At 35.0% G+C, this 22,986-nt stretch overlaps 2 protein-coding genes across 6 annotated transcripts; one reads left to right on the forward strand and one right to left on the reverse strand.

Moving 5' to 3' along the window:
- The first annotated feature begins 501 nt into the window (after window positions 1-501).
- Window positions 502-14,590, forward strand: LOC116113725 (MMS19 nucleotide excision repair protein homolog). 5 transcript variants are annotated; one of them, XM_031399883.1, is made up of 20 exons: window positions 502-651; window positions 1,099-1,161; window positions 1,284-1,338; window positions 1,610-1,707; window positions 1,933-2,091; window positions 2,212-2,271; window positions 6,245-6,427; window positions 7,895-7,948; window positions 8,383-8,469; window positions 8,605-9,322; window positions 9,906-10,285; window positions 10,603-10,676; window positions 11,442-11,547; window positions 11,629-12,527; window positions 13,349-13,424; window positions 13,523-13,634; window positions 13,763-13,839; window positions 13,940-14,020; window positions 14,220-14,299; window positions 14,386-14,590. In XM_031399883.1, the coding sequence occupies exons 1-20, from the start codon at window positions 580-582 to the stop codon at window positions 14,417-14,419; spliced, it is 3,468 nt and encodes a 1,155-aa protein (XP_031255743.1). In that variant the 5' UTR covers window positions 502-579; the 3' UTR covers window positions 14,420-14,590. The 5 variants fall into 5 exon arrangements, with proteins under 5 accessions (XP_031255743.1, XP_031255745.1, XP_031255744.1 ...); XM_031399885.1 differs by lacking the exon at window positions 8,383-8,469 and having other exon boundaries at window positions 8,656-9,322; XM_031399884.1 differs by lacking the exon at window positions 14,386-14,590 and having other exon boundaries at window positions 14,220-14,303.
- Window positions 14,591-15,624: 1,034 nt separating this feature from the next.
- LOC116113740 (protein PAF1 homolog) lies at window positions 15,625-21,049 on the reverse strand. The gene is made up of 12 exons (XM_031399900.1): window positions 19,535-21,049; window positions 19,125-19,193; window positions 18,545-18,652; window positions 18,268-18,451; window positions 18,100-18,176; window positions 17,876-17,995; window positions 17,371-17,476; window positions 16,903-16,989; window positions 16,722-16,790; window positions 16,554-16,625; window positions 16,322-16,465; window positions 15,625-16,235 (listed from the first exon to the last, which is right to left on the reverse strand). Exons 1-12 carry the CDS (start codon window positions 20,449-20,451, stop codon window positions 16,098-16,100), a joined length of 2,091 nt encoding a protein of 696 aa, XP_031255760.1. The 5' UTR covers window positions 20,452-21,049; the 3' UTR covers window positions 15,625-16,097.
- Between the last annotated feature and the right edge of the window lie 1,937 nt (window positions 21,050-22,986).

The following is a 22,986-nucleotide window of genomic DNA, read 5'->3' on the forward strand; positions in this document are numbered from 1 at the left end:
CAAGTTTGCAAGTGGGTAGGTGTCGTGCAAATCTTTCTTTGCGTTACATTGGTTATTTGCACGAGAAATGTCCTCCACTTGCGTAGGGCTTGGACAGGTGGATGATTCCTAACCGTTCGCAAGCTTGACACTCACCTACCACACTAGTATGAGTCATGCCCCTTGCGTCATTGTGCGACGTGACAACGTCTAGACGATATAAAACTTTCCTAAGCCCTGATTGACTCTTACTGATGAGAGTCCACATCAGCTCTAACTTTTCAGGCATAACATATACAAAACTGTAACTGTTTTCGTAATGTAAGATGTTTTTAGTAGGGCGTAACCTGAAAAATGTGTAAAAACCGAAGCTCAAAAAGGGGAAAAGAGGGAAACGCAAACATGACGCGCTATTTTAGTAATAACTAAACTCTTGGGGTCAATTTGTAAATTAGAAACATTCTCTCTGTTTCTAGTTTCCCACTTTTCTTCAACAAGACTGTTTAACTCACTTCGACTTGGTTCCTCTTAAGAACTCACAAAACCCTTTCACTCCCCTCATAAAACCCTAACTCATTACTCAATCTTTCACGAAATCCAATGGTGCAACCGAGTCATCTGAGTCAGCACATTGAGTCATTCGTTAACTTGTCCAGCTCGCCCGCTCACCAGGTTCTGAATCGACAACTCTTGCTGTTATATATTCTTTTTCAATTTCTAGTTCTTGTGAATTTTTTGTTTTTTTTTTTATAAAGTAGAATTGTGTTGAAAGATTATGAAAATTTGAAAAATTAAAACTTGATTTTAGAATATGTAACTTCAAGTAATATCTTTAGCAAACTGGTTTTTACTTTTAATTTTTTTTTTTTTTTGGATTAATCAGTGAGTTAATTATGTCTGCGTGTTTATAGAAAAACAGAACTTGAATTTAAATTATTTAATTATAACTTTAATTATCTGTACATATGTATGAAATGGCCGAGTTTGAACCTAAATTATGGATTTATTTGTTAATCACTGTGTTTAATATAATGTATTTTTTTTTAAAAGAATACTTATTAATCATAATTGTGGATGTTTATAGCTATGATGTATAATTGTACTGTGAGTTGATTACAGGCTGCAAGTTTGGATGCAGTTGTTTCTTTGTTGAAGAATAATGTGTTGACTATAGAAAAACTGGTATGGTTTACGTACATCGTTTTGTTTGCGCTGAGTTATTTTCTTCTTTTTGGTGATTTTCTTCGTGTGTGTAGTTTCCGGGTGTTTGTCTTTTACTTTGTCATTTTTCAAAATATATGTAGGTTAGAGAGATGGATATGTATTTGACTACCACTGATGATGTCACTCGTGCAAGAGGTAAACATTTTAATGTGTTATGTTGACTATGACGTTAAGTTGTTTAGACTGTAGTTTAATTGGATCAGTGTATCACTATCATGTTCCTTTGATGATTTTGAATATGAAAAGAAGAAAAAGATAATCCAAAACTTTTCGGGCTAGTTATGTTTTGATTGGCGATGCTAAATTTTTCTTCACTTACTGGTTATTTTTATATTGTTCCTTATTTCTTTCTAAGAATTAGCAAACAATTTGAGAATAAATCGTGGAATTTGCACTTCTTTTTCAGGTATCCTTCTTCTTGGAGAAGTCCTTTCAAATCTTGTGTCAAAGCCGCTGGATGATGCTACTGTACATAGCCTGATAGCATTCTTCTCAGATAGACTGGTGAGTTTAGCATTTCTCTTTTGCAACATTATCTTTAAGAAGGATTAATGAATTTCTTTTCTTTTATTAATTTTACAAACATTACTAACATTGATTTGCATGGGTTTACTTGCTTTCATTTTGTAACATTAGCATTCCATTCATTTTGGTTATATAAGATTGATTATTATCAGTTATATACATGGTTATTTAAAAAATGGATAGATGATATTTTACTTGGATCAGGCAGATTGGAAAGCTCTCCGTGGTGCACTTGTTGGTTGTTTGGCACTAGTGAGGAGGAAAAGTAGTGGTGGTGTGGTTACTGCAAATGATGCAAAAGCAGTTGCCCAGTCTTATATACAAAACCTACAGGTGCAGTCATTAGCACAACGTGATAGGAAGGTAAGACAGTTTACATACCATGACTGTGTGTACCTTGAGTAGTTCTGTTGGTAACTTACCATTGCAGTACTCATTGAAGTTTCTGTTTTGTCTTCATATTTTGGATGAACATTGTTGCAGCTTTGCTTTGAACTTTTGGAAGGCCTATTACAACGTTTTCCTGATGCCATTGCTTCACTGGTATAAGTCCTGCTCTCACTTTGCCTCAACTTATACTTTACGGTGAATAGTACTAATTTATCACTTTAGAATACTGTAAAATAATGAAAATAAAGGAAAAGTATCCGAGGCTGTATCCTGAAAAGCAACAGTTGCGCTAATGCAATTGTGTTAAGGTCTAGACAAAACTACCAACTGCATATAAAATTCATACCTGAGCAGAAAGTTTTCTAACTTCAGAATTAGTGTCTGCACAACGTGGAAGATAAATTATGACCCTATCTCCTAAACACAGGGCTTCACGACTGGGCAATACATATGCCGCTGAAAGATGAGCAGAAAAACATGTTGTACTGTAAGCAAAAGAACTAGAGATAAAAGGCATACTTGGTGGAAAGCACAGAAGAGTTAATTTGTTTCCGGAAACACAATTACATGGTAAGTTTGAAAAATTCCCATGCACAGTACAGTCAATCTGCTTGTTGTGCGTGCAACTCCCATGGCAGCCCAGTGCACAATAGGCACTAGCACAAAGTGTCCGAAACTTCAGAAGGATGCAATAAAGTTTCAATGGAGGCAAGCGAAGAAGGTGCGATAAGTATGAAAAAAGCGCAGTGAATGAAGACGAAGAAGAAGAGCCAAGAAGAAAGGTATTTAGAATATTTTTTTTTTCTTTTTTTTTTTTTTAAAGTATGGACGGACGTCCATTAGGAATGAAGTCCGTACAAACTTAAGGGACGGCCGTCCATTCCTAATGGACGCTTGTCTAAATTTAAGGGGCGGCCGTCCAAAATTTATGGATGGCCATTCCCAATTTTTTTTTTTTATTTTCATATTTTAGTTAAGGACGAGCGTCCCTTATTTACGGACGCCCATCCAAAATGAAGGGACGACCGTCCATAACGGATGAACGGCCGTCCCTAATATTTATCAAAAAAAATTGTTCTATTTTAGTTATGGACGGGCGTCCTTTAATTGGGGACGCCCGTCCTTGGTATATGGACGCCTGGTATATGGACCCCTGTCCATATAATATGGACGGGGCCGTCCAAATTTGATGGACGACCGTTCACTAGAAAACAATTGTTAAAAAAATCATAAGCGTGTTACACGTAGGCCGGTACACAATTTCAGTGTGGGTTTTTCGGTGTCTGTAGCATTATTGATAATTTAAAGGAACAAGAAGAAAACCATACTCTTGATGCTTGATTTTGACACTAACGATTCGCACTTGTAAAGTGATAAGCAGACTTAGAAATTACACGTGATAAAGGAATATGAAATGAATTAATGAATAAGAAGAGATATTTAAAGTGGTTCGATTGCTCAAAAGTGAATCCTACGTCCACTATTATTGTATTAATAGATGGTTAAAATAAAGTCACGTGCAACAAGCTGAGTTATAATCTAGAGAGAATACAAAAGAGAGAGAGAGAGAGTAAGCTATTTTAGACAAAGATTAGTCAATCCTGTAGAATAGAGGGAAGTCTTCTAGTTATAGTGGGAGATTTCAAGGTAATGATTACAAGTTTACAAGTGGGTAGGTGTCGTGCAAATCTTTCTTTACGTCACATTGGTTATTTGCACGAGAAATGTCCTCCACTTGCGTAGGGCTTGGACAGGTGGATGATTCCTAACCGCTCGCAAGCTTGACACTCACCTACCACACTAGTAGGAGTCATGCCTCTTGCGTCATTGTGCGACGTGATAACGCCTGGACGATATAAAACTTTCCTGAGCCCTGATTGACTCATACTGATGAGAGTCCACATCAGCTCTAACTTTTCAGGCATAACATATACAAAACTGTAACTGTTTTCGTAATGTAAGATGTTTTTAGTAGGGTGTAACCTGAAAAATGTGTAAAAACCGTAGCTCAAAAAGGGGAAAAGAGGGAAACGCAAACATGACGTGCTATTTTAGTAATAACTAAACTCTTGGGGTCAATTTGTAAATTAGAAACATTCTCTCTGCTTCTAGTTTCCCACTTTTCTTCAACAAGACTGTTTAACTCACTTCGACTTGGTTCCTCTTAAGAACTCACAAAACCCTTTCACTCCCCTCATAAAACCCTAACTCATTACTCAATCTTTCACGAAATCCAATGGTGCAACCGAGTCATCTGAGTCAGCACATTGAGTCATTCGTTAACTTGTCCAGCTCGCCCGCTCACCAGGTTCTGAATCGACAACTCTTGCTGTTATATATTCTTTTTCAATTTCTAGTTCTTGTGAATTTTTTGTTTTTTTTTTTATAAAGTAGAATTGTGTTGAAAGATTATGAAAATTTGAAAAATTAAAACTTGATTTTAGAATATGTAACTTCAAGTAATATCTTTAGCAAACTGGTTTTTACTTTTAATTTTTTTTTTTTTTTGGATTAATCAGTGAGTTAATTATGTCTGCGTGTTTATAGAAAAACAGAACTTGAATTTAAATTATTTAATTATAACTTTAATTATCTGTACATATGTATGAAATGGCCGAGTTTGAACCTAAATTATGGATTTATTTGTTAATCACTGTGTTTAATATAATGCATTTTTTTTTTTTAAAAGAATACTTATTAATCATAATTGTGGATGTTTATAGCTATGATGTATAATTGTACTGTGAGTTGATTACAGGCTGCAAGTTTGGATGCAGTTGTTTCTTTGTTGAAGAATAATGTGTTGACTATAGAAAAACTGGTATGGTTTACGTACATCGTTTTGTTTGCGCTGAGTTATTTTCTTCTTTTTGGTGATTTTCTTCGTGTGTGTAGTTTCCGGGTGTTTGTCTTTTACTTTGTCATTTTTCAAAATATATGTAGGTTAGAGAGATGGATATGTATTTGACTACCACTGATGATGTCACTCGTGCAAGAGGTAAACATTTTAATGTGTTATGTTGACTATGACGTTAAGTTGTTTAGACTGTAGTTTAATTGGATAAGTGTATCACTATCATGTTCCTTTGATGATTTTGAATATGAAAAGAAGAAAAAGATAATCCAAAACATTTCGGGCAAGTTATGTTTTGATTGGCGATGTTAAATTTTTCTTCACTTACTGGTTATTTGTATACTGTTCTTTATTTCTTTCTAAGAATTAGCAAACAATTTGAGAATAAATCGTGGAGTTTGCACTTCTTTTTCAGGTATCCTTCTTCTTGGAGAAGTCCTTTCAAACTTATGCTTTACAGTGAATAGTATTAATTTATCACTTCAGAATACTGTAAAATAATGAAAATAAAGGAAAAGTATCCGAGGCTGTATCCTGAAAAGCAACAGTTGCGCTAATGCAATTGTGTTAAGGTCTAGACAATGAAGTAACGATTCAACTTTAAGACTTTACAGATGCTTTTTAAGTTCAAGAAGGAAGCTATTATAATTTGTCCGCAACATATTGTCTGAAGTAGCTAGATCAACATTGCATTACAATGATGGAAAATATTAATTACAATGATGGAAAATATTAATCTGTTTTGTTAATTGAAGTTGTAACGTTATAATCAAATTAGTTTTCATAATCTGTGTAGAACTGCATCTGTATGCTTGGTGAACATTTAGTTTCATTTTATGTAAATTATAGAAATTCCTAGAGTTGAATGTTTTGGTTTTTAACTAGAATTAAATTACATAAGCTAAATCCAGTGAGGCATGTGTGATCCCTTCACGTTTCTCACATGCAGGTTTATTGCATTTCTCACTTTTGTTGTATGTGTTTTTGATCACTTTACCTTTCCTATTTCTGCACGACTTGTACTTCAAATTCTTTCTCTCATCCTCTCTCACCCGCATACACACACACACACACACACAAAGTGATTCATGCCCATGCTGACACATGCATATGTGTGCTTGCATACCTGACTCAAGACATGCACTTTCAGCCAGAAACATATTCAACAGATATCATTCAATAAATTTCTGCTTCTTATTTTTTAATTGATTTTCTTGACATATTTCCTTGTATTCCTTTTAAGTAACAATTAAATGGTTTATTGTGGTCAAGGGTGAAGACTTTCTCTACGGAATCTGTGAAGCTATTGATGGGGAGAAGGATCCACAGTGCTTAATGCTAACTTTTTGCATTGTTGAGGTTGTGGCACAAGTATTTCCTGATGATCTGCTTGCAAGTTTTGCCAGCGACCTTTTTGAAATTTTAGGCTGTTACTTCCCCATTCATTTTACTCATGTAAGCTGGGTTTATTTACACAAACCGTATTTTATTTGCCCTTTTACTTTTATTCTGTAGTTGAAATTTGAATTAGCATAGGTTATATTGATCGGTTAAATATCACAAGAAGGAAGTTGGATTATCCGGTTAATCAGATATAAGATTAATATGAGATCACTTTTTATATGAAGCATTCCCTTGGTTCATGTATATTTTAAACCATATTTGTACTTTTGTCTGGATATCTTAAGTGCATTTATGACTGTAACCTACCCCTTTCAGTATTGGGTTTGTTATTTTCTAAATCTTTCTTTGATGCATTTGTTGTTTTGATTCTGAGAATAACCATGTGTTTGTCTATAGACATGTGCATGGGTTTGTGGTCTTAGGATCCTTCACTTACATCAGGGAAGCAATGTATCATCTTATTTGGTAGACATTTGGATTTTTAGTGGCTTTATCTCTTGGTTTTATAACAGAGTATATGGGAGTGACCCCAAAACCAGCAGTTAAAAGGATAAGTTGTTTTAGTGGGTTTTTCTTCAGGATACTTCTTCTCAGTCTGCTATTTTATTCAATAAACAATATGCATTGTTATTCGCTTTTATATATCTTCTGTAAGAAATGCAGAAGTGTTTCAGACTGATAATGGATTAGATCTGAATGTCTGAACATTTGTGTTCTATTGTCCTGACAACTAATCTTCTATGAACATGAATAACATTTGAGTTCCCCTTTGGTTGCTCTTCTTCTATTTTGCTGACTTGAGATCTGGATATTATTCTTGATNATTCCCTTGGTTCATGTATATTTTAAACCATATTTGTACTTTTGTCTGGATATCTTAAGTGTCATTTATGACTGTAACCTACCCCTTTCAGTATTGGGGTTGTTATTTTCTAAATCTTTCTTCGATGCATTTGTTGTTGTGAGTCTGAGAATAACCATGTGTTGTGTATAGACATGCGCATGGGTTTGTGGTCTTAGGATCCTTTACTCACATCAGGGAAGCAATGTATCATCATATTTAGTAGACATTTGGATTTTTTGTGGCTTTATCTCTTGGTTTTATAACAGAGTATATGGGGAGTGTGGAACAGTGACCCCAAAACCAGCCTTTAAAAGGATAAGTTGTTTTAGTGGGTTGTTCTTCAGGATACTTCTTCTCAGTCTGCTATTTTATTTAATAAACAATATGCATTGTTATTCGCTTTTATATATCTGCTGTAAAAAATGAAGAAGTCTTTCGGACTGATAATGGATTATATCTGAATGTCTGAACATTTGTGTTCTATTGTCCTGACAACTAATCTTCTATGAACATGAATAACATTTGAGTTGCCCTTTGGTTGCTCTTCTTCTATTTGGCCGACTTGGGATCTGGATATTATTCTTTATGTCTTTTTGTCTGTGGATTTTACTGTCCTACATGGTTTGCTATTTTGTTGATTTACGCTTTGTGATTTTCTTTGTATACATTTACAGTCTACAGGTGAGGACTTTGATGTGAAAAGAGATGATCTTTCATCTGCATTGATGGTATGTAATTCATTGTTGTCTACTATGCTGCCTTTTGGCCATATTTGGTTAAAGTGAATTCCTGCTTTTTTTTTTTTTAATAAAAAAAAAATTGAATTTTTTTATTTTTATATGTCCTTACTTGTTCTTATTCCTCAAAATGTTGTATGGATCCTCCTTAAATGGGAAAGTAAAAAACATATAAATTTTTATTTTCGAAATTGATTGGAATCTGTTAATATATTCACACCAAAAATCATTATCATGACTCTCAAGATATCTTATTCTTACCACCCTCCTGCCCCCCATGCTGCAAAGGACTTTGTTTTACTTGTTAATGTTTAATATACTTTGTTAACCCTCATTTTTTGTTGTGTATTTGGCCTTCTACTTGGCCAACGATTGTTGGACTAATCCAATTCTCTCTCTCTCTCTCTCTCTCTCTTTTTCCACAGCGAGCATTTTCCTCCACTCCTCTTTTTGAGGCCTTTGCCATTCCATTGCTCCTTGAAAAACTTTCTTCCTCTTTGCCATCAGCAAAGGTCAGTATCGATTTTAATTATATGTTGTTCTGCTAGTTAGGATTCATTATAATGATGTAATATTTGCTTCCATGGTTAGAATGTTATCTTTGGATTGTTGAATCTGAGTGCTAGCTTTATGATTACATGCTTCAGGTTGATTCTCTGAAGTATCTCAGCAGTTGTACACTGACGTATGGTGCAGACCGGATAGCAAAACATGCTGGAGCAATTTGGTCATCGATAAAGGATGCGATATACTTTTCACTGGAGCCTAGTCTGTCCTTTGGTTTGGAATCACTGGATGGCCTTGGCTTTGAGGACAATGCAATTTTACGAGAAGCTCTAACTCTTCTGCAGACAGTTATCAAGCAAAATACTGATTTGTTTTTAAGTCAGATTATAGCTGATGAAGATATAAATTTTATTTTCAGATCCATCTCTAATTTTAAGAGTTACAATAACATTCCTATGCAAAGCAAGCAGAAACTACATGCGGTTGGTTGCATCCTTTCTGTCTCTGTCAAAGCTTCTCTTGCCTCCTGCAATAGAGTTATGGAAAGTTTCTTCCCCAGCTTGGTGGATGCTTTAGGGCTTTCAGTCAGAAACTCATCTCAGGATTGCTTTCCAAATGATGATTATGTACTTGCTGAAAGGCTTAATCATGCAGCTCTTTATCTCTGCATTGAACTTATTGCAGCATGCCGAGATGAAATATCAGGCTCTGAACCATTCATGACACAGTCTGCTCTTGCACATGAGAAATGGTGTTGCTTGATTCAGAGCTTTTCTGCTTCATTAACTAAGGCCTTCACTTTTACCTTGGCAACAAGCACAAATGAAGATGCTTATGATGCAGATGTATATTTTGGAGGTGAATCTTGTTAAACTTACAGATATCATTGCTTCGATGTCTGGTACTTGTGTGTGTGCATGTGTGTGTCTGGCTGTCTTTTCCCATTTGCATATCATTTGTTTAATTCTCTCTCAATAAGCTTGGCCGGTGATTATTAGGAGGTTCCACGGTATATGTTACATGAATTTGCATAAACCTGTTGATCACAAGTTTGTGGAAATCTGAAGTCTGTCTAATACTCAAATCTTGCATTCCAAGGTCAGCACGGATGTTTGGCATGCACGGATGTTTTAATAAAACATTAATGTGTTTTAATATCCTCATCCCTGCCATGGGTAGTATATGTCATTATATAACATTATTGAAACTGTTTTATATGATATAGTTGAATATGATAATTTGTCCATTAATCATATTTTTGTCTTAAAACATTATATGGGATGTGACATCATGGTTATATGAGTTGTAATCTGTCAAAAATACAACTTCAGCTGACATGAAGTTTTGTGATTTATTTATTCTTGCCTAATTATTTCATCAATTGCTCCTCTAAATGAGTAATGATTAATTGATAGTTCTTTTTCTTCTGAGCTAAATACAGTGAAGGGTCTTCTGATTCTGGGAACATTCCCTGGTGGCTCTTTAATAATATCAAAATCTACATTTGAGAATATTTTGTTGACATTAACATCAATTATCACTGCGGACTTCGAGAAGACTCTGTTATGGAAGCTGGCACTAAAGGCACTGGTGTACATTGGCTTGTCCATTGATAGATGTCATGCGTCTGAGAAGGAACTGAGCTATATGGGTATTGTCATTGAAAAGATTGTTTTATTGGCATCTTTCAATGATTTAAGTATGCCATTACCACTCAAACTGGAAGCAATTTCCGAGATTGGTGCAAGTGGATCAAATTATTTGCTGAAAATTGTTCAAGGACTAGAAGAAGCTATATGTGCCAATTTGTCTGAGGTTTATGTACGTTCAGCTGATAAATTCTATGTTCTTTAAGTAGAAATTTTTTTACTTAAAAGTCATGAAATGTCCTCGTTGAAAGAAGATATTGGTTCAGCATCATTGTTTCATCTTTTGACGCTGCTTATCTGTCTGGAGATGTGTGCAATTATTATTTGAACTAATCTATGTTTCTAGTTTAACAAAGCATTATCTAAGTACATCAGAGTAGTGGTTTCACCAACTTTCTCTGAGGATGTTTCATGGGCTGCTCAAAGCTAATTTTTAAAATTAATTCTTTTCTTTTGATGGTGGTTCATTTTTGCTTTCTATTTGATTAGGTCCATGGGAATTCTAAGTCAGCCGAAGTCGTAGTTCAACTTTTGGAATGCTACTCAAATAAGGTGTTTGCGCGGTATACTCTCCATCCTGAATAGCATTTTACCGTCTTTTTAATTCTTTTGACTATTCTTATTGCTGCAGTAGTGCAAAGACTCTTATGTTTGTATTCCCTCATTAGTGGTAAGCTAGAAACTTTTACTATTTAGAAGGTTATCATCTTTTAGAAAAATTTGGTGGGTGTTCCACTGCTGCCGGTTATGTAATGAGTTCAACAACAGTATTGGTTTGTGTTGCTTATGCCCTGCTATATTTTCCAACTTCTCACCTTATGTGCAGCAAGTTTCCAAAAGTGAAACTAACTTAAGATGCTAGGAAGAGATGCTCCAAACCTTCATGTTAATCACAACCCAGATGGTTCTGACTGTATTGTGGCTATTTTTTTTCCCTGGAATATTATTTTGCGAATGTTAAGCTCATGTAGTGTATGGATGGCATCACAGAATCTCGGTGCATATTTTCTTTTTAAAATGTAGATTGGATTCTGTGTATCTGTAGGGGTGTGCATGCTTGCGTGTGTCTGTGTCAAAACTATCATGGGCCAGCAGGACCACTTCCCATCTCCTATTTGTGCTCTTCTGGTCAGTTTAGAAACTAGTAGATATATTGGTAATCTTATAGATGACATGAGCTATATGGATAATCGCTGTCATCTATGCTTTCGGTGAAATTTCTTAAGAGAAAAAGGAGGAAGTTTTCAATCATGTTTCCGCGCTCCTGCTTTTATTTTTCTAGCCATTTGACAGGATAAGAAATAAAACCGATGTTGGAATGATCTCAGGATCCATGAAACTGGAAGCTTTGAGGAAGTCTTGCTGAGGTTTGCACTGAATATTTGGGGCCTACTTGAAAATTGTGCAGCTTTCAGTGTTCAGACCCATGAAAAAGTAAGTCTCATTGAATTTACTTTCACAGCACCTCTCTGGCTTTATGGATTATGTGGCACTGATATATTCATTGTACTGCAGGGGCTTCTTGATGCAACGATGAAGGCGATGAAGCTAGCTGTTGCAAGTTGTTCAGTGGAGACCCAGAGCATAATAGTTGAAAGAGCTTACAGTGTACTTTCATCAAGCACTTCTTTTCCGAAGGAGCCAATGGCTGCCATTCCAATCCAACTGAAAGGATTACAGCTCACTCAAGAGATAGACGTTGGTTCCAGTAGAGATGAATGGATATATTCACTATTTGCATCAGTAGTTATAGCACTTCATCCTCAAACACACATTCCAAATGTGAGGCTGGTATTACATCTGTTTATGACAAGCATTCTCAAGGGTAATGTTCCAGCAGCTCAAGCATTGGGTTCCATGGTTAACAAATTTGGTCTGAATGCCAATGGAACAGATGTATCAAGTACATGTACCTTGGAAGAAGTAATGGATATAATTTTCAACACGAGTTTATGTAGTTTCAATGATAATGGTCCTTCAAGGATACATGGTGGGATGAATAATGGCAGTGAGATGTGTCTTAATAGTATATGCCGCGGTGTTGTAAATAGTAGATCTCTTCAAATCCATGCAATTACTGGGCTAGCATGGATTGGAAAAGGTTTGCTTATGCGGGGGCACGAAAAAGTTAAAGACATAACTATGATTCTTATAGAGTGCTTATTGTCAAATGACAAAAAAGGTTCTTTGCCAGCAGAGCAGGAATCCTCAGAAGACATATCTGAGCAGGGTGTGCATCCATCTGTCATGAAATGTGCTTCGAATGCATTTCAAATTCTTATGAGTGATTCTGAAAATTGTTTATGCCGAAAATTCCATGCAACAGTACGGCCACTTTATAAGCAACGTTTTTATTCAACCATAATGCCAATTCTGCAATCTTTGATTGTGAAATCTGAGTCATCATTCTCAAGGTATGTATGCCTTTAAAAAATAAAATAAAAATATTATGCCTTCATCACTCATAAGAGACTATATCTAGCTTTAGTTTTGAATGATTTTTCTTATACCTTTGCATAGCGTTCATTTTGTGCAAATATATTGCTGCTTGAATGATATATACCAAGAAATATATTGTTGAAGCTGAATCTGATGGATTGCTGATAATTCCTTCTAAAAAAATTCAAATAAGAGCCTACAATAAGCATAGTTTTGGGTTCATTTTGCTGAATCCAGTTAGTTTGTCTGTCCCAGTTTTGATGGGGCCTTGTTCTGTATCATAGCATAGTACAAATGTTGACCAAAATGCTGTCAGTCTATAAGATGTCGAGCACAATATTGGGTCTAGTTGCTACTTTGTATGATATTTGGCAATTTTAGTACCTCGTTTTCATTTTTACACTTTTTTCTTTTTATCAGCTAATTATTCACTGATGTGTGCTAGAGAGAAACATAATATGGATATTAAAGAAGAATGAAATTACAGCCTAAATTTAAGCATTTGTGAAATCTTAAAATAAGGCCAAGAGAATAATGTCTTGAAAGATTACATAGTTCTTTAAATATTGAGTTTCAGCTCTGAACTCTCAAACACCTTGTTGTAGACTTGTAGTACAAATCCATCTGACATGATAAATTGATCTTGAATATTGATCAGAAGTTATGTGCACCAAGTACAATTAACTGACTAGCTTTGCCATCTTGAAGAAATATTTATTGTCCATGTTGTGAGGAATGATGTAAAAACCAATTTGAACTGTACAATTACTTAGTGAAGCTGCTAATATGATTTCAGATCAATGCTGTATCGGGCCTGTGCATACATAATGTCAGATACTCCCTTAGTTGTTCTCTTGAATGATGCCAAGAAGGTTAGTGTTGAATAATCTAAAACGAATGGTTTTATATCGGATTACATCAAGCAGGATTTTTTAATTTTTGCTCAAAGTATAATATTTTAATTTTGCAGGTAATTCCAATATTGATGGAGGGATTATCTGTGTTATGTAGTGATACTTTGGATAAAGATATACTGTACAGTCTCCTGCTGGTCATATCTGGGATATTGACGGAAAAAAATGGTAAGTCTGCTTGTATGCATATATGTTACTGGATTAAAAAAATTCTCCTTTCATGATGGGTTTGTGGTATAATGGCCCTTCACTGAAGTAAGTAATTTATGTTTTAATTTTTGTACTTATGACTGCAGGACAAGAAGCAGTCTTAGAGTGTGCTCATATCATCATTAATCATCTTATTGGACTTATTACCTACCCTCATATGATGGTAACAGATTTTCTTTGAAAGCAAACTTATTTTTTCGTAAATTGTCCCGTATGTGTGTTCTTGCATTTGAAATAGCCGGTAACCTTATTAAAATTTTCAGCTTGTTCGAGAGACAGCAATTCAGTGTCTGGTTGCCATGTCTAGACTGCCTCAAGCACGGATTTATCCCATGAGAGTACAGGTTAGTAAGAGCAGAACATAATTATCAGCATTTGCTACAATAGGGTTATGCCGTTATCTGTTTAGTTGCTTTTACTATTTGCAGTACCTTATTATAGAATATCTCCTCAAATCTGAGTCTTGACTTACTTGCTAATCCAGAAAACCACCATCCCACTTGTCTTCTCTTATGATTTTTCTTTTCTAATTGTGTTTATTAGGTACTACAAGCAATATCCATGGCACTAGACGACCCAAAGCGAGCTGTTCGTCAGGAAGCTGTAAGATGCCGGCAAGCATGGTGAGTACTTTAGTTCTAGTTTTGGTTCAGATGCTTTTGTACGTTTTTGATAGTCACTGCCATTATTTTTTGTGATCATAAAACAGGGCACCAGTTGCATCAAGAAGTCTTCATTTCTGAAGATTTAAGCGATTTTTCCTTTTGAAAGAAGTGAATATGGAGATTGTTTTTAACATGTCTCAATTATTTTTTTTTTTCCCCTTTTGTTGTATTGTTCATAAAATATTTGATCAAATGTAGTTGTAAATATCCAAAGTGGTTACAAGATTTTCTTGTTATTTAAAGAAATGAGACTGAATAGTAAGTTATTAAATTTCTTTATATATATATATATATATAATTTGGCCTTTTTTTTTTTTAATTTATTTAAAGTTGCTATTTTATACCGTCCTGACCAAATCATCAATAACTTATTCTACCTATGATGTTCTTAAAAAATCTATAAGTTCATTCATTTAGCCTAGTCAAACCCAATGTTTTAAAACATAATCCGGGGTGGAACGCGGCAAAGCTGCCAGGCATTGGGTTGACCGGTTTGATCGATCGGTCAAATTGAGTGACAAAAATTTTAAAATTCGGCAAATATACCCCTGAAAATGATGTTAAGTCCTTACATGTTTAAAATTTATCAAACACCCTTTAAATACAAATCGGCGGTTGATTGGTTGGTCGTGGTGACACCTCAAATGCAATCTTAATTATTGCTTGAGCAAATTCCCCAAGAAATCTACTCAAGGTTTAATCGATTTTGATCAGATCTCACCAACGTTGATGTGGATAACCCTTTCCATCACCTTAAAAATACTCCCCTCTGCCTTTTGATCAAAACACATTTCACCCCACCCCTTTTAGCCTTAACAATCGTTGGCAAAAGCAGATTGTTGTCATCACCAGTTTTTTTTTTTTTTCGATTTCCAATGGATTCACTAACTGGAAATCAATTCTGTCACCACCATTGCACTCATCGAGACTTTCTCTTCAAAAGTCTCAACATCTTAACTTTCAATTGTTCGTTGATCATCATCCCAATTTTTAAGGTTTTTGGTGAATAGTGAAACAGGTAATCGGAAACGGTGAAAGCCCCAAGTCCAGGTTGAACCACTTTAATTGACTAGGCCGGGTTTTAAAAGAATGGTCAAACCAAAGAAGCTTATTCTATGATGTTCAATCATCAACAATCATTCATGTATTAGCTTATCAAAGAGGTACCAACCATTGAATTAACATTTATACATAAAATGGTGAAATATATTGGTAAGGTTGAATCAAATTTTAGCCAAGTTTACCAAATTGAAAAAATACAAATCAAAGTGAACCATTAATCATAGAACAAGCTTATATTCATTGCTAAAATACTTGTTTGTTTCAAAGATGAACATTCTCACTATGACACCGTAACAAGATTTCTCTTATGTTCAACCAAGTTTACACTTCATTTTTTTCCTTATGGTATTGAAGGGAGGAGCCTAAATAAATTAACACCCGCTAATATCAAGAAAATGCTATAATCGAGAAAATGTATCCTATTTGAAATGACGAAATACTCAGCCAATTATATCTTGTAGCTGGTCGTCTGGGAGTAATCGGGATCTAGTTAAACCTTTATAAATCTAATTAAATAAAACTAGACCCTGAGCACTCCTAAGCTGACCAGCAATAAACTAGACCCTGATCACTCCTAAGCCGATCAGCATTATGATATAATGTCTGTGTATTCCAACCTTCCAAATCGGATACATTTTCCAGATTATAGCATTTTGGAAATTTTCCTTCCAGGTACCCTCAGTATCGATAGCCTTCAATCAGATAAGTCATCTTCTGCTCCACTAGAATGATACAGATCTTGGTGCCGCGAGAGCTTTCGTGATCTTCCCACCCCATCTTCGGTATCTAACCTTGCCATCTTTGAGCTGGTCCCCTTTGAGTTTGAATAAGCCTGAAAGTAGCATCAATATGTCAAAACACATCCCAAAACTAAAATCTAATGTATAAGGTGAACTTAAATATAGAGTTCCACCATACCCCAGCATCCTTCAGTTCTATTACAGCGACACTTGATCGCCGCCTTACAGTCAGTCTTGAAGGTGCAGGAAAATGCTCAACATCCTCGTTAGATCTCCCCTCTCTGGCCCTCTTCTTTCTCAAATTAAGTTTTGTGGGGAGAGGCTGCATCATTTTGAGAAGTGTAAGAACCACAAATCTTACCAACAGAAAACATGTGCAATGGAAACATAAATCCTATTTGAGTGTATACCACATAGCGAGCTTCGTCATCATCAAATGAAACGAGGTATGATGTTGGATCATCGGCATCATCACCCCGCACCTGTTGGAAAGAAGATATAGCGATCAATCATTTTCAATTCACGAACAAGTAAAATGCTAATATGGTAGATAGAATGATTAGAATCAATGAACGTACATCCCAATTATACTCGCGAACCCAAGAAAATGAGACATCTTCACTCTCATCATACATATCCTTCGATAGCTGCCACCAGAAAGATACAAGTAATTAATAATGAAGTAGCCTTAGCAGGACATATATTACTCTATGAAATGTTCCACGCCAAAATGTGCAAGTTTACACAAGCAATATCTACCTCATCTATGGAAGGGACCATGTATGCCAGAAATTTATCTGGGTTAGCTGGATCGGCACCTGTTGCCACATAACTTTTCATAACAGCCTGACACATACCAAGAAGAATAGATGATCAATATAGTATCATAGCCATCTAGGAAAAGATTAGAAAAAGGCAAATATGAGATATAGTCATTTAAAATCTTGAATTCAATTGGGACACAAAGTCTTGTCTATGGATATATTGCAATCAAATAGATATGTGGAGGTTAAAGGTAGTTATTTTCTTTGCCACCTTAGCAACTCATAAACTATTGGATTTTAATGAATTGATGGCTAAAAATTACAATTAAAAATTTAAGTCCAAATTTTAAGTTGATAAAGCTTAATGCTTAAATAAATAAGCCTACGCTTTGTCATGAATAATTTTTAATGAACCATCACTGTTATACATTTATGCTACAAAACCGTTCCATATATAACTGACCCGTGATTCATGCTCATCACGGACAGACTGGTCCAACTTGCTGTAGATTTCTGAATCTGCTGTTGGAACACCATCAAATAAAGCCACAACAAATTGATCATCGTACCTGGCAAAATAGCATCACAAGGCTCAAAGTTATTACGAACATGATGTAATGTGGTATAATCATCAATGACTAAAATTTGAAAATAATATTCAATCAGCCAACAGCAAAATCGTCTATTATGACTGGAGAAATAATTTTCCATTCAACAAACACTAAGTTAATTTAGAGCATTATTCTACTTATGAAGAGCACATGCTTGATGAAAACAGTTCAATCAGCCTTGTATTCAAAACAACACAAGCTACGGAAATATTGAATTCACCAGTAGTCCCGGTTTCTATATATTCTTTCCAATAAAAGAAAAGAAACTAACTCACTATGAAGCTTCATCAAGCTTGAATTGACAATGATTGCTCTAAAGAAAAGACAAAAAAATTAAAGGCACAAAATTGTTCATACCTCTCAAAATCAGGTAACAGAGGCCAAATCTCAACAGGACGTAAATCTTTATTGGTTGCATGAATAGGGCGCAGCTTTGATGCCTCAAATGATGCTTGAATGTCCTTAATCTGTCTGTCCCTGAAAAAATATTTGACGTTTTCAATAAAAAAAAGGGAAAGTTCCCTCATAATTCTTTTACGGTCCAATAATGTATTCAATGGACAGGTTTGGATAGAACAGACCTATCATTAAGGTTATCTAAAATGTTCCGGCCTCCCTTCATCTCTTTCAGTTCCTTTGCTTGTTTTTCAGTCAAAGACTGCAAAAACCAATGTATTTTGTTACGGCAAAGCTTTCATTAATATTTGTCAAAAAAATATCAGATATAAAACAGTGTACTTATCAAGTACCTGTCTTGTTGATTCCATGCTAAGAGGAGAGATATACTGAGTCTTAACCAGCCAAGAAACACCTTTATCAGTCGGCCGCTCTTTTTTCCTTATACCATCTTTCTTTACTGGGGTAACCACATCATCATCACGCAACAACTCCTCATCTTCTGGAGCAAGAGGTATTCTGACGCCCTTGGGAGGACTAATTAAACAAGCAGAAATACAACAATCAGGACTGTCATGACAGCAAAATTATGAGATTCTTAAACAAGTTTAAACTGGTAAGAGATAATACTTGTAAACATTAAGGTCAAGCAGGTCAAGAGGTATCCCAAGATCTGGCTCAACATACAGCTGGGGCTTGTAATTTTTCTCCAGAGATGTAATTGTGTATCTTGTAAATCTGCATAAGAAGATGAACATGGCATTATTACACAATAAAATCAGAATATGAATCTGGACACATGATGACAACAAACTAAACTTTTTCCCTCGATCTTTGCAACTTCAAGAGGACAAAGGCTTGTTTCAAGTCTTCCATATTCTAGCCTTCAACATTGTCATTCAACGCATGCTACCAGCCGTATGAATTTATCTGGCCTTCATTTGCCTTATCCATGTCATCTCTTCTTGGTGACAAATAATTCTTGGATAATTTTGATCAGTTAACATAAAAATATAGAAAAGTAATTCTAATTGTCCATTAAATTCCTCACCACCAAACATGTTCCAATCAGATATAAACTTTGTCAATCAGAGCACAAAATAACATAACTGCTGTAACTTAAGTAGAAATGGCCCAAAACTTATAATTAAATTTTTATACACACATGAAAGGCACCAATATGTCAAGATAATTAAGAAATGTTGCATACCGATCTTTGTCTTTCTTCAAAGCCATAAGCTTTGGCTGTGCACTTGGGTCAGGAAGCTCATTACGGAATCTACATAAGAGTTCAGGGGTTAAAACAGCATGTCAATGGTACAAGAGAACAAAGTAAAAACTTGCTAAAGACTAATGATGCTTGCCCAACATATCATGTTGCTATAATCTAGCTTCCATAATTCATTAGTGAAAATTCATAACAAATACAACATTCAACAGGTAAGAATGCACCACACACCCTCGCTATGGCATAACTAATGCAGATTGATTTGTTTTTCACGATATAAATCCACTATAATATATATTTTCGTGCAACTTGTGAAAATAGAAGGCTCCAAACAGTACACAAACAAAACACAACACAACAGCAGAATACATACTAGACATATCGATACTCACTTCAACTTGCACAAGAACGTGGTGGGCTTTTTCAACCTATTCTCAATCCTCTCACCACTCAAAAATGGAGCAGCCCTCCTATCCCCCATTCTTGACCCTACAATTGACCCATGGCCTCCTTTCCCAGAAGTCATCATCTGAGTCTTCTGCATTACTGCATTCTGAGACTCCTTCATTTGTTGCCTATGCTTCTCCTCTTGCCTCTGCTTCTCATACTCCTTCTTCTTCCTTATCCTCCTCTCCTCCTCCGTCTCTACTCTCCCTGAACCTCCACTGACCTTCTTAACCATTTGTGGTGGCACCGGAGGCTTGTGCTGCCTCGAATGCCCGTGATCACGAGAATCACGCCTAGAAACCTCCTTAGGCACCCTTTTATCACGATCAAGTCGCGAACCTCCACCATCAATCTCCTTAGGAGGAGGTGGTGGTGGAGGAGAACTGGGAGGTGGTGGTGGCGGGATAGAGGAACTAGGGGGCGGAGACGAAGGTGGTGGAGGTGGAAGTGGTGGTTGCAATGGCTGCATTGGTGGTTGAAGATTATACATAGAATTTTGTGTATACTGGTTAGATGGATAATACATTGGAGGCTGCTGTGGTTGTTGTTGTGGAGGAGGAGGTGGGGGTGGAGGGGGGTAGGATGACTCCGGGGGCGGTGGTGGCGGTGGCTGAGCATAAGGGTATTGTTGGTGTGGTGGTGGAGGTGGTCTTGACGGAGGATAATTTTGTTGTTGTTGTTGTGGAGGCATTTGGCCATTATAACCCCAGTTCTGATTGAACTGATTTGGCCTCTGTGGTTGTTGTGTTGATGACGGTTGTGGTGGAGGTGGTGGAGGTTGAGTAGGGTTTTGGTTCGGCGGCGGCGGTGGCGGTGGAAACGAGGATTGTGGTGGTGGTGGAAATGGTCTATATGACGCCATATAAATCAAAATTTCAAATCTAGACAATTAAGATTAAGTTTTTTTTTTTTTTTTTAATTAAAAAATCCAGAACCCAACAAGCAAAAACAGAATAAAAAAACTCAAAAACCTAAACGAATCTTAATTCTCCAAATCCAGAACAAAACCCTAAAGGAGAGAACAAAGTGATTCAAAAATTTTCTGGGGTTTTCTCAACTCTTCTTGATTGAATTCTAAATAATTCAAAACCCCAGATTCTAATTTCTCTCACACTGCTCAAAATAAACAAAATTAAAAATTCACTGACCCCAAAAATAAAATTCAAAAACTTCCCGAAAGCAAGAACAAAATCAAGTTATCAAATTAAAGCGATTGCTGATTAACAAGACCAACAAAAACCCATAAAAAACAAAACTTATAGAAAATTTCTCTCTAAACAAAAAAGAAGATTTGAAGTGAAGTGAAAGACCAAAATAGAACATGCGTTTATATACACATTCAAAGAGTTTCAGTTACTTTCAGAGTGTGTAAAAACAGAGGAGTCTGTTTGTCTTTATATGAAGAAACATGTTAAGTGTGATGGGAGCACATTGATTTCTGTGAACTTTGGATTCATTTTACAGGTCAGGTACTGGTTTTCTTTTTGTTTAGATTCTGGTTTATCGGGAAATATCGGCCGAAACACAGTTCTCAGGACCGAGATTCAGCGATATTTCGGGTTTGTACTTATGGTAAGCTGTTTTTTAATTCAATTTCTTGGCTGTTTATCTTAATTGAAATTCTAATTATGGCAATTTGTGTTTAATTTATAATCTGTCAGGTTGGTTTTTGAGAATCTAGTAATTATCACAATTAATTAATTTGTTTTTTATTCAACTAAAGATTTAAAAAAAAAAAAATTATCAGTGCGATTAAAAAGAATAATAATAAATTTTTTATAATATCGGAATTTATTAATATGAAAAAAAAAAGGAATAGAAGAATAAATATGTTTCAGAAATAGAAGAAATAATGTAATATTATAAGTAAAAAAAAATTAATTCAAAATATTTATTATATCTCATCATATCTTTTTTATAACTTGATAACTATAATGTTTGAAAATTTATGCTCAATAAAAAAGACTTCACAATCTAATCCACCTTCCTAAAATTTAGTTATGACATCTTTAAAAAGTATATAAAAATATGAAATAATAAATGTTTCAAATCCAATCGGTTATTTAATTAATTAATTTATTATTATTATTTTTTTTTTTTGTGGTTGGAATTGTTCAAACTAACTTACGTATAGATCAATTAATCCCTAGAGTCTATTGAAAGATTTTTGAATAACCTAATGTCTTGTCATCCGGCCACAAACCAATTATTAAAATTTTTACAAAGAGAAAACTAAAGCCAACAATACTCTTTGAAATACAAAAGAGGATGGTGATGAACTAATGGTATAATGGCTAAAATATCTAAACAAGATTCAATCCATGGAACAAGATTGACAAAATATGATGTAACATTTATAATATTCATTAACATTTTAACAGTATGAAGAACATCATAAGAACAATCAATAGATAAATTTATTATCCTTAGTTCATATGCAATATATATATTTGAACAATAATTCTAAATGGAATCGTGTATTCTCAAAAGAATAAGTGAACTTACATAGAGAGAGATTTCTAAGATCGATGTCCATTTTAGCACAATGAATAGAGCAAAAATGTTGAGAGAGATTATGCTATGGTTATATCTTTCTCCACTTTTACCCTTAGAATTGAAATAAAAAGGGGTTTCTTCACTGGTTGTCCTCGGTCTTAACGGGTGAAAAGAAAATCTAACGGACGTTGTTGTTTTATAAAGTTATGAGAACTGTTGATTTGTGTAAACTTTTCTTTCCTAAATGGTTTTGTTTACTTGGAATGAATTTAGTGCATGATATCCATTTGTCAACTTACCGTTTTTTTATTAATGAATCAGACGGTTCGACGAATCCACAGATTACATATATAATACACTTACATGTTCCATTTGTCAATAGCTCGTACTACCTTCACTGAAATACTATATTACATAAATGCTACAAATAGGGTTTTCTTCACTTATCTTTCTCAGTCTTAGTGGAGGAAATCCAACGACCATTGTTGTTATACAAAGATATGATAGTCGTTGATTAGGTTATAATTTTCTTTCCTAGAATGATTCTCTTTACCTAAAAAAAATCATTACACATAGAATCCATTTGTCAAAACTCACCGTTTTTCTGTCAATGAACCGGACGGTTCATTGAATTCGCAGATTACATATATAATACACTCACACATATTCCATTTGTAAATAACTTGTCTCATCTCATTTTACCTTCACTAAAATATATACTATATTACATAAAATAGCACATAAATGCTATAAATATGGTTTTCTTCAATTATCTTCCTTGGTCTTAACAGAAGAACAGAAAAGCCAACGGTCATTGTTGTTTTATAAAGTTATGAGAGCAGTACAATTTTCATTGGTAAAATGGTTTTGTTTACTTGAAAAGAATCATTGTGCATGATAT

The sequence above is a fragment of the Pistacia vera genome, unplaced genomic scaffold (genome assembly GCF_008641045.1).
Source record: "Pistacia vera cultivar Batoury unplaced genomic scaffold, PisVer_v2 Contig69, whole genome shotgun sequence".
NCBI lineage: Eukaryota > Viridiplantae > Streptophyta > Magnoliopsida > Sapindales > Anacardiaceae > Pistacia > Pistacia vera.

Excerpts from the sequence above, each read along its gene's own strand:
- LOC116113725 (XM_031399883.1), top strand. The coding sequence starts at position 580 with ATGGTGCAACCGAGTCATCTGAGTCAGCACATTGAGTCATTCGTTAAC. Across the intron at positions 652-1,098 it reads CCAGCTCGCCCGCTCACCAG|GCTGCAAGTTTGGATGCAGT; the intron begins GTTCTGAATCGA and ends AGTTGATTACAG. Across the intron at positions 9,323-9,905 it reads TGCAGATGTATATTTTGGAG|TGAAGGGTCTTCTGATTCTG; the intron begins GTGAATCTTGTT and ends AGCTAAATACAG.
- LOC116113740 (XM_031399900.1), bottom strand. The coding sequence starts at position 20,451 with ATGGCGTCATATAGACCATTTCCACCACCACCACAATCCTCGTTTCCA. Across the intron at positions 16,990-17,370 it reads GTGATGAGCATGAATCACGG|GCTGTTATGAAAAGTTATGT; the intron begins GTCAGTTATATA and ends GGTATGTGTCAG. Across the intron at positions 16,236-16,321 it reads TAGAACTGAAGGATGCTGGG|GCTTATTCAAACTCAAAGGG; the intron begins GTATGGTGGAAC and ends TGCTACTTTCAG.